The 11,374-nt window shown below is 39.6% G+C and overlaps 1 protein-coding gene across 3 annotated transcripts in view; it reads right to left on the bottom strand.

Annotated features, from left to right (window-relative positions):
• The window catches only part of sowah (ankyrin repeat domain family member sosondowah), a 118,840-nt gene extending 107,466 nt beyond the window's left edge, over positions 1-11,374 (bottom strand). For 2 of the 3 annotated variants that reach the window (XM_072296107.1, XM_072296108.1), the window contains exons 1-4: positions 11,141-11,361; positions 10,007-10,071; positions 8,999-9,739; positions 6,004-6,159 (exon numbers count right to left, since the gene is read on the bottom strand). In XM_072296107.1, coding sequence (XP_072152208.1) covers positions 6,004-6,159; positions 8,999-9,739; positions 10,007-10,071; positions 11,141-11,267 — 1,089 coding nt within the window. In that variant the 5' untranslated portion in view covers positions 11,268-11,361. Of the gene's footprint in view, positions 1-6,003; positions 6,160-8,998; positions 9,740-10,006; positions 10,072-11,140 lie in introns of all 3 variants that reach the window. The other variant, XM_072296109.1, reaches the window with a different exon arrangement.

Below are 11,374 nucleotides of genomic sequence, written 5' to 3' on the forward strand. Positions count from 1 at the left end.
GAGCAGTAATAGTTGCACGTAGCATTCAGTGTCATTCAGCAGTTTAAATTCTACCAAGTTAAAAATGGTCGTGTTTGGTGTTGTTCTGTGACACTTTTTTTTTTTTTTTTTTTTTTTTTTTTTTTTTTTTTTTTTTTTTTTTTTTTTTTTTTTTTTGGTATTGCTTAACACAATTTTGTGTCAAATCGACCCAAACCGTAGGTTTTTCTGAGACATCGGCGCAAGACAAAAGTGTCGTGCCGGACTACTTATGTTTTCCTTGCGATTCTCCGAGGTTATGACTTGCGAGTAGTTAGCGCATGGGATTACCACCAATGCGATCCAGGATCAATCCTGAAGGTTGCCGCGGAATTTTTAACGAGGTCGCAAATTTTCAATCCAAAGATTTGGTCGACTTGATATAGAGACAACTAACACCAAAAAAATCAACCAACAGTTTGTGTTACTCGGTCGTTTACTTCTCTATTAACACAAACAGCCTTGCCAAGTTTCACCCATTTTTCTTTATACCCAGGTTGGTCAATGAAACAAGGCTGAAATGAGAGCTGATGGCAGGGCAAACTTCCAGGCAAAGTTTCAACTTGAAGTGACACCTCGTTTAGGTTGTATAGCATTGCCAATTTTTACTTTCTCGCTCCCCTAGTTTACTTTTTATGGGCTAAAATCAAGGAATTCTGAGCCCAAAAAAAGTATAGTTACTCGTCAAAGAAAATCCCATGCCACCGAGTTTCACAAAAGTCAATCCATCATGAGACGAAATAGCGTTTACCTACCAGACCTACAAAGTGATAAAAATTCACGGAGAACTTCGGGAAAAACAATTCGATGAGTTCCCTTATAAAAATAATACATAATAAATAATTCCGGAACGTTCGAACACATGTTGTCTTTGCAGTAATGGAAACGCCGAGTTTAATGCGATTCTGATCGATCACGAAGCTTGGGAACCGATCTCAGCAGTGTCAGATTGGGTTAAGTTAGGTCACGCAACTAAACTAACTTCCCGGCAAAGCTGGAAGTATCACTCTGATTGAAGGCGCGTCAATCCTGAATCTGTACACATTATTTCTACAACTTCTTCTAGAACTTCGGGAAAAACAATTCGATGAGTTTCCTTATAAAAATAATACATAATAAATAATTCCGGAACATTCGAACACATTTTGTCTTTGCAGTAATGGAAACGCCGAGTTTAATGCGATTCTGATCGATCACGAAGCTTGGGAACCGATCTCAGCAGAGTCAGATTGGGTTAAGTTAGGTCACGCAACTAAACTAACTTCCCGGCAAAGCTGGAAGTATCACTCTGATTGAAGGCGCGTCAATCCTGAATCTGTACACATTATTTCTACAACTTCTTCTAGATTTTCGGGAAAAACAATTCGATGAGTTTCCTTATAAAAATAATACATAATAAATAATTCCGGAACATTCGAACACATGTTGTCTTTGCAGTAGTGAAAATGCCGAGTTTAAAGCGATTCAAATCGATCACAAAGCTTGGGAACCGATCTCAGCAGAGTCAGATTGGGTTAAGTTAGGTCACGCAACTAAACTAACTTCCCGGCAGAGCTGGAAGTATCACTCTAATTGAAGGCGCGTCAATCCTGAATTTGTACACATTATTTCTACAACTTCGATCAATAAAACATTCTATGCTCTTTATCTCTACTTTTCCTTGCTATGTAGAAGTATCTTACGTAGCATTTAAGTCAAGCAACCAGAGCAATTTTGTGTATCATTCAGCAATGAATTGTAAGGCTTGGAGAACGAGGCGCATAAGTGCAGTTTTTGAAAAAAATGAGATATTAGTGATTTCAAGCAAAACTAGTCTTGACGCATATTCTGAGAAAAATTCGCTCCCTAATTCCAATTTTTTAAGCATCGAACTTTTTTTTCCGCCATAAGAATCCATGTAATTTCGAAATTTCAAACACGTACTCCACGAAATGGCAAAAACTGCACTTATGCGCCTTACCCTCCAAGCCCCTAGTTCAAGGTTGAAGCAACCATACTATGTACTACCACGGTGGGGTGGATGACGTCATACGCAGTGATTTTCTAGGGGCAGTATCTCCGTTGATATTGGTCGTAGAAACTAGGCGTTTAGACAGATCTTATTATTTTTTGCAAAACGCTTAAACTATCAAAACGCGATTATTTTGACAATCGCAAGTTCCTATTCGTAAGTAGTTACACCGGTGGAGCTATTGCTCTGACAATGAGTGAGGAATCCAAGGTGCACGTACCGACTACCTATGGGGGCTCGTCAGTTGGGGGGGGGGGGGGGGTTGGAGGATGTCCGCACCGAGGCGGCTGCGGGACAGATGAGGCCCCTCATCGCGGTAACGGCTTTACGCGGGAGGCGATTAGTTAGTAATTTGTGTTCTCAGCGGGGGCAGACCGATAATCCCGACCGGACCCGGCGGGAAAAGTAAACATGACATGATACGATTCCTCCATCCTCGATCTAATGTCAGTGCCGGGCTGGCCCCATCAAAGCTCAAGAATTACGGGGGGTGGGAAGGCGTCGGGTCGTGTTCTTACGGACTCGTTACTCCGCTCGACGCCCCCGACGTACGGGCGAAATTCGATTTTCACGTGAGCCCCGAAGAGCAAGGAGTTTCCCGGACGATAGGGTTCATCTCGAAGCGCAGGTGCGCTCTTCCGTAAGAAGCGACGGCACGGACAGCGTGGTAAAAATGGACCACGTTTAGTTAAGCAGAAAGGAACCGAGCCGTATCAGCTATCGCCAAATGGACGTATTTCTATCGAACGGAACTAAGCGCCAAATTGAGTTCCTTTTGAGGAATTTAGAATCCCGGATAGCGCGTTCTGTCAAACGGACCTAAGCGCCATGGAAAAGCATTGCGAGTATAGGACGGAATAAGCCGCGGACGCCCGATTCCGCCGCTAATCCAAGCCCCCCCCCCCCCCCCCCCCTACCTACCTCACCATATGGCGCTTTGGTCCGTTTGATAGAAATACGTCCAAATGTAATTGAGAAGTTTGCTTTTTCGCATGAAAACAGTTGTGCGGATTTTTGTACACATTTCCGTGAATTTTCTGCATAGTGCAAAGCAAATTCCTTAAAACTTTCAATAGAATCCGCAAGAACGTTTTCTTGTAAAAAATAAAATTGCCCAGTTAAATTTGGCAATAGCTGATGTGGCTTAGTTCCTTTCTGCAAAACGCGGTCCAAGTGAATTCTGAGTTTTACATTAATCCTCTTGAAGAAAATTTTGGGCGCAAAATTTGTGACCACCCACGGAAAAGGGGATTAAGGAGCCATTCATGAAATACGTGACGTTTGAGGGGAGAGGTGAGCCTGCATGTGTTATGGGTGCGTAACCGGGGGAAGGGGCGTTCAATGACTGCGTTACGTATAGCTCGCCTATTTTATAAGCTCTTGGTATTCCCGTTGCTTCCGTTCCTAATTTTTATTAAGACCAATCGATGGTTCCTCCTGAACAAGAGGAACCTTCAGGTTTACTCTGTACAACTGATTTTCAATATACTCCTCTAGAATTAAATCAGTCCTGACTGGACGATAAACTGCAGGATGGTTTGAGCATTGATGCCTTCCTGGAGCGAAATAAATTAATTATCAGGTGGGTGAAAATTAAAAATATAGTCGTTATTAAAGCATGATTAGATTAATTCGATTTTCAAAAAAAAATCGTGAGGTTTCCCTGAATTTCAGCGTATTTTTACATGAATACATGCACTTTGATTCAAGCGGAGGGTTTTTTCGAAGCAGTGCAATACGCGACGAAAATGGAATCATTAGCCGAAAACTAGAAATGCAAATAAAGCACAATACTCCTGATATAAAGAAAAGGTTATCATACAATCTCAATGGATTCACAGACATACTTTGGACGGGAAAAAAATGTAACTGATTTACTGATGAGCTTGAATGTGTATGAACCCATCGAAATATTTGATCTCTTCGAGCAATTGAAGATTTCAGTGCCGAGTCAATGTCGACTAGTTGGTTCCGTAAAGTCCCTTCGAATAAAATAACAAAAAAGGGAGTCCTGCTAATTTTGTAGAAATGAAAAGAAGCCAATCAATGAAGATGAACAATATCCTCTTCTTCTGGGGAATGCAAGCACGCGGGGGAGGCCGGCGCACAGTGGATCGAGTCAATTAGAGAGGTCGGACATGAAATTTTCGACAAAAATTGTAAAATTTTACGTTTATCTCATCACAATTTTAATTTTAAGGGGTGCTTCTAACAGTAAATTTTACGAGAAAACCCATGAAACTGCTCTCAAAACATCAAAATTTCAAATTAAGGAAGATGTACGTCTTTAAAGTTTTTAAGTCATGTCCGGCTTCTCCTATTAATTGACTCGCTCCACTGTGCGGCGCAAGAAAACCCGCTAAATCGCGAGATTGTGGACAAATCATGAGTTGAAATCAATCGTGTAAATCGTTCGTTTCACACGACTTTGCTCGTGGCGAAGCGCAAAACCAGTGGCAAGAATTATGCCACAGCAACGACCGAGGAACAAAAATTGTTGAAATTTTACAACAGGTAGTGCAAGGTTCACGCACACAGTGCTACAACATACTATCAATCGAAAAATAAAACGAGAGTCTGGTAATTAAAAAAAAAATATCAGTGATATATGGCAACCGATAAATCTCAAAAATGGTTTCCAGGATTAGACAATAGCGGGTTTTACGTTTCCGATACACAGAGATTCATAGAAATATGGGGCTATCATGCATTTGTTATTCGTACCAAGGGCTAGCACTATGGTGATTCAAGGTAAAAACTTATTTGTCAAGACAATATATGGCTGAAATTATTGATTCAGGGCATGAAAGTTGAAGGTGCTGGATAAATTTCTTTGAAAAATTGAATTATTACAGTTAGGTGCACATTTCCTCGTGTCCCATGAAATGGTGTCAAAATCCAAAGAAACTGCAGAAGGAAAAATTTGGAGTTCATTTGGAGGAGGTTGGTGAAACTCGAGGAAATTAGTGAGGAATAATCGGCTGCGAGGAAAATCGATTTGAGGGAAACTTCAGTCGATAGATTTTAAAGAAAACTGAGGACATCGATTTTTCGCCACCTATTTTGAAATCCTATTTTTTGTGTGTGAAAAATCAAGTTGATTCACTGTATACAAGGTTGCCGCAGAATTAGGAAAATAAAATTTCTTGACAGTGGAAAAAATTTCAGATTGTTAAAAAATCAGTTTGAAATAGTTTTCAGGCAAAATTTGTTGTTCAAAACGTCAAACCCACTCGAGGAAACAAATATAGGCGACTTGCCAATTTTTCCCCGACACTTTTGTCATTTTCCATGACATTCCCAAGTTAGTCCTGACTTTTTAAATTTCCTGACATTTCCCCGGGTTTCCCTGACTGTGGCAACCCTGCGTATAACAGATCCTTCCTGGAAAACCGCTTTTCCTACAAACCTCTAGCACCTTCATTCCTTCATGCACTGGAGCTTCAAAATAGCAGTGCTCTCATTCCACGACCTTCAAAAGTTCCAGATTTCGGAACTTTTTTGTTTCAATTTCTCCCATTTCATGACCATCAACAGTTCCGGGATTCTTTTCAGATTTTTCCGAAAGTTCCGAAAGATGCAAAAGATCCGGAACCTCAAAAATTCGGGAATCTCAAAAGTTCCGGAATCTCAAAAGTTCCGGGGAAAATTCAGAAAAATCTCAGAACACTGGAAAAAAAAAACACATTGGATCTAGAGTCCAGACTCTTGAAAACATTGACAAGAAAAAGGACTCTTGATTCAATCAGATTTAAGCTTAAATCAACGGGAAATTCGCTCAAATTAAGAGGCTTGGTTCTTGATTTAAGCTTAAATCTGATTGAATCAAGTGTATTTTTTCTTGTCGATGTTTTTAAGAGTCTGGGCTCTAGATCCAATGTGTTTTTTTCCAATGAAGTTCCGAAATTTGGAACTAGTTCCGGGAGATGGGAGCACTGCAAAATAGCGAGTCGGGAAAACGGGGGGATGATTACCTTTTCGTGGCGCTTTTTGAGGGCGCTGGAGATGGTAGAGGCGGTGGGCAAGTTGAAGTGCTTGGGGCTGCTTTCCGAGGCGAGCCGGTTGAATTTTTGCGTGCATTCTTTCACGCTGATTTTCCGGTTCTCGACGTCGATCGCTCCTGCGCTGTACTGCATGGGGAGAGAAGCGGGATACAGGGGGAGAAACCAAAAATCAAAATCAAACAGGAGACATCGACAGCCAATTTGGGGAACAATTAAAGCAAACGAAAGGGCATGCAAAAAAAAATAGCACAGAGAAAATTTTACTACTTCTTTGTTTTCTTCATCGGGCGAAAAAGAAAGAAAGTAAGTGACAGAGAAAATTTTGGTTAATAATTCCTTCATCGGATTCCTCTGATAAACATTGGCGGATCCAGCAAATTGGCACCATTGTTTTTCTCCATTTAAACCTATGGAAATGTATCGATTCTTGGAGGGACCAGGTGCTCCGACAAGAATCGATTATTTAACATAGGTTTGAATGGAGGAAATCAGGTGTTGCCAAATCACTGGATCCGCCTTTGCGTGAAAAAATCGGAATTTCTGTTCAGGAGGATACTCATTGCCGTTACAGAAATCTCATCAGGGCAGCTGCAGAATTTCTGATTGTCTCAAATTAAGAACCAACTATTAACAGGAAATTTTCCTCTGTGCGGTGTCTTCTGACGAAATTCTGGAACTGAGGGCTGGAACTTAAAGGGCTTTTTCCGGAATTTAAAGAGGAAAAAAAAATGGTAAAAATTATGAAAATGCGCATGAGATCCTCAGCTGATCATTGTGAAAATTCAGGTTTGAAAATATGAATATCGAAGGTGAAACTCCCAAATCACGTATCTCGTTTGCCATGTTTCAAAATCTCTGCTTCCTTTTTATTTTTTTGAAGGAGAACTAATCAACATTATTTCTTGAAGTTTCCACAGAATTTTCTTCACACAGAGAAAAAAAAATCAAGGAGATTTTAAAGAATTGACGTTGAGTAGTTCCCCATTTCAAAAATTAAGTATGACAGGAAGTTTGCAATGTCGCAAACCGAGATGTGTGGTTTGGGTATACTTCACCATCGATAAGTCGTTTTGCCTCTCAAGACGAAGGTCAGTGTACCACCTACGGATATTTTGAAATTTCAAGTTAAAAAATGAGGTTACAGGTCATCCAATTCTGAAAGTAAAATCTTCATCACTCAGCTGATCGTTGGGAACGTTGACGCCATTTTTAGATTCGTTGGCGACAAAACATCAGAACGACACAATTACATCGAAAAACCTAAAAAGTCGCGACGGATTGTCTCTTGACCCGCCGAATTTTAGGGAAATTTCACTTTTATGATTGGTCAACCTGAAATTTCAAAGGGTCCATGGGGGTCTACCTACTCTAACTCCGAACAAGCTGAAACCGCGACGGTACTCTTGGAGACCCTTTCTTATGAGGGTCTGTTCATATATTTTAGTTTTATGAGGAAGCAGAATGCCTTCCTCAAAATGAGAATTTTCTAATGCACTCAGACCAGAATTACGTCTTTATCTCACTTAAAAATAAAAAGCACATTGATGGTGAGAGTAACCACGAGGCCAAAAATTTTGATACGGCCTTCAGTGGCGTCATTTTGGAGGGCTTCGATTAAAAAATGATGGAGATGGCTTATGTGAATGAAACAAGCTACAATTTTTGAAATGATGTAATATGCCCTTAGCATGCTACTTATTTAGTTACTTAGGCATCACGTTATTTTGACAAGCAAAAAAAAAAAAAATGCCCCCACCCCTCTAAAAGACGCCACTGGCAGCCTTTAAAAATGTCTCATAATATTAATTTTTCTCTCTTCTTCAAAAAAAGATAAACCATCATTTTTGCATAAGACCTACACGGCAATGGCAGCAAAAAAAGCAACAGGATGGAACATTCCAACTGCGGGGCAGGGTGGGAGGGAGTGAGGGCCTGCTACGCTGACATGCTAAGGAAGAACGCCGTATGAGCCTTCAGGCGCTGCCAAGTTTCCTTCGAAAAAAGCCGAATTTACAGGGAAAATTGTGAATAATTCCCCCCAAAATTTTCAGGCTATTTTGTACGCAATTTAATCTACAACATCAGAAAATTTAAAAGAAAAATGTGCATAAATATCGTCAAAAATACATGGCTTATCAAGGGAACTTTGGCAACTCTCGAACGTTCATACGGCGTTTTTCCATAGCACGGCAGTAAAGTTCTTTTACCCATCAAAAGTATGAGCCTCCTTTTTCAAGAGAGTCTTTTGAGCACTGCCATTTGAACTTAAAAACATTACAGCCCAACTTAAAGATCATTGTTAAATTTTAGTAAATTGAATTTGGAGGCCGATACAAAATGCATATTATGATTTACATGAGCAGAAAAATGATTCGCCTTTCAGATGCAGAAACATGCAGGGGTTCTCAAATACTTTGAGATGTTTAAATAAATGCAATGTCCTTCGATTGAATCTGTCAATAGAGTTTGGAGATGATGTCTCATGAAATAAAATTAGCTTGCAAAGTCTGCAGACATTTGCTGCAGTAATCATAAGAAAAAATGAGAATGAGAAATCCGCCATGAAATGTCCAAGAAAACTTCAACTCAAAGGGCTGTAAGATACTATGCTGAGTCATAGGAACATACTCTTTCGCAATTCATCGAGGCATTTTTTCCCCCACTGACAGGAACCTATTAAAAAGTGCTCATTACAATCAGCTGTGAACTGTAGAAAAATTGCAACACATAATTCTCATGGCTTCAGGGATCAAGTACATTACAATTGAGGAGTGCGTAAATATTATGAAAATGACCTCAGTTTATGAATTCTTGTTAAACATTTGATGCAAACGAATAAGAAAGCAAACTGAGAGGGCGCGGAGAAAAACTGATGCACTTTAACATTGCAAATGCTTCATTTAGATCAACATAACATTTAAAATGCCAATAACACTGATTAAAATTAGTGTGAAAGTAAACTCACCAAATCACTCTCTGCGCCAATAGTCTTGGGCCTCTTGCTGAATTCTTTGTTGGAGTTTGCGTTTTCCTTGTTATCAGCTTTCATTGGTTGAATCTTATCACAACTGCTTCTCCGACGAGGTGGGACAGGTGGAGGGCCATCCCCACTTGATAAAAATGGATCATCCAAAGACGACTGGCGGTTGATTGAGCCACTGGACACTGATGATGACAATGACATGTTGTCATCAAACGATGACTGGGACGGAAGATGAGGTCTCACAGGTGGAGGGGGTGGGCGATATGGAGGGGGCTCCACATGTCTTGGGGGAGACATAAAGTGATTGATACTATCCTGTTGTGAAAATCGGTTCAAATCTTGATTATTAAGATACCTGTTGACTCCCTCTTGAGATGCATACCGATTCATATTATCTTGTGAAAAATAGCGGCCGACTCCATCAGGAGACGGATACCTGTTTGCACCATCCTGGGAGTGATAACTGTTGACGCTATCCTGGGACTGATAACGATTGACACCATCTTGAGAGCCAGAATATCGACCAATGCTGTCTTGGGAATTTGAATAATGGTAACCGCCAGGGAGTTGGTTTGGATAAAGGTATCCTAGGGAGTTGGCAGAGTCTACTGAATTCAGGGGCTCTGGGGACATTGGTGGAGAGGACATCAACCCGTCCATACTGTTGCAACCAACCATGCCCTGGTTCCTGAATCTCTTCTTAAGAACCAAATATTTTTCACCCTGTAAAAAAAGAGAGAACCTATCAATAGATGACATGGATAAAAGATAGAGGATGGAATCCTCATTTGACATGCTTCAGCAAACAAAAAAGGGCAAAAGCATCAGTTTTACTTAAATCCTAGGGATACAACTGGTATTGAAATAAATATTTGAGGAAATAAAAGTTGAAAGTAAAAAAAAAAACAGAGGAAACAGGGTGATAAAATTCTATGCTAGTGTCATCGCAACAAAAGAGGGAAATAAAATTAGAAATGAGAAATAACTTACATCATCATTGCGAATAATAGTGGCAACAAAGTTCACAATTTCCTTGAAATGGTTCCTAGCTTCCACTGAAAAAAAATGAAACGAGGAAAATTAAAAATTTGAATAGGTAGGTACTTACTTATCGATGGGTAAAGAACATTAACAATCAAGCATACCTAATCATTGGATGAGGAGTTGAAAGCTTCAAATTTATAGGTAAATGTAAATACTTAAAGCTCAAGATTTTCAAAAAAAAAAAAAAAAAAAAAAAAAAACATACACTTGATAATTTTAGTTCATTCTATATTTTGATGGAATAAAATTGTGTGACATTGAAGGGCTACAAGGCGCTTGGTAATTATGTGTAACATACAGGTTACACTTGCAAGATGTACCTTTAGATTGCTGCTTCATGAAAAAAAAAAAAAATGAACAGGAACAGGATCAAACTCGAACCTAACTCGAGGAATCAATGTAAAGGAAACCATTCATGCAATTCCAGTAGAACACAACAATTCTTAGAATTCGATAACTACGTAGTCCGGCATATAATTTAACTGATAGAAGGGCTGATAGAGTGTCATATATTGACGGTGTAAGTCAGCAATCACATAACTTGGTTTGCCTTGTAGCAGACTTTCTGTCATGCTTTATTTTTTAAATGGAGAACTTCTTGACAGCAATTCATTTAAACTGCTGAGATTTTTCTTCTCTGTGCAAAGGAAATTCTGCATAAACTTCAAGCAATGATGCCAATTTGTTCTGTTTTAAAAAAATAACATAGAGGCAGAGATTTTCAGACACCGCAAACAAGATTGCGGACCTATTCTGTCGATATGTGCATAAATACTGGTCATCTCCTTCATTCAAAAAGATAAAAATTTCCCTCCGTATTTTGGATACGGTAGCTGCATTGACGCCTTGAAATATATCCAACAGGACAACAACCTGTTGCTCCGAAGCAACATAATTAGACAGTTTCCTTAGAAGTATATGCGCTCACAAATCTTGAGGCAATTAACAGGAGAAAATGTTTGACCAACAAAAGGCAGCTACACAAAATTATTGCGAGAAGGAACTTAATTATATTCTAATGTTTGGAACATTGAAACCTTGAAATTGAGGTTATGTGACTTATGTGGCAAGGCAGTTTACCTCTGTTATCCGGATTAGTGAGGTATCCTTTGAAGTGTCGCACTAATTCATGGTTTGTCACTTTTCCACCTTTATGTAAAATAAAATTCCGCACTGCTTCAACTGTCACAACTTCAGGATTATCCATAATTAAAGGGACCGATTTCAGAGTTTCAGAGTCGGATTGTTTTGTTTTGAAATTTGAACAACAATGAAGGGATCGGGAACCAAGGGTGGGTGCAACGGTGAAGTAGG

This window comes from Bemisia tabaci, chromosome 2 (genome assembly GCF_918797505.1).
Source record: "Bemisia tabaci chromosome 2, PGI_BMITA_v3".
Lineage (NCBI taxonomy): Eukaryota > Metazoa > Arthropoda > Insecta > Hemiptera > Aleyrodidae > Bemisia > Bemisia tabaci.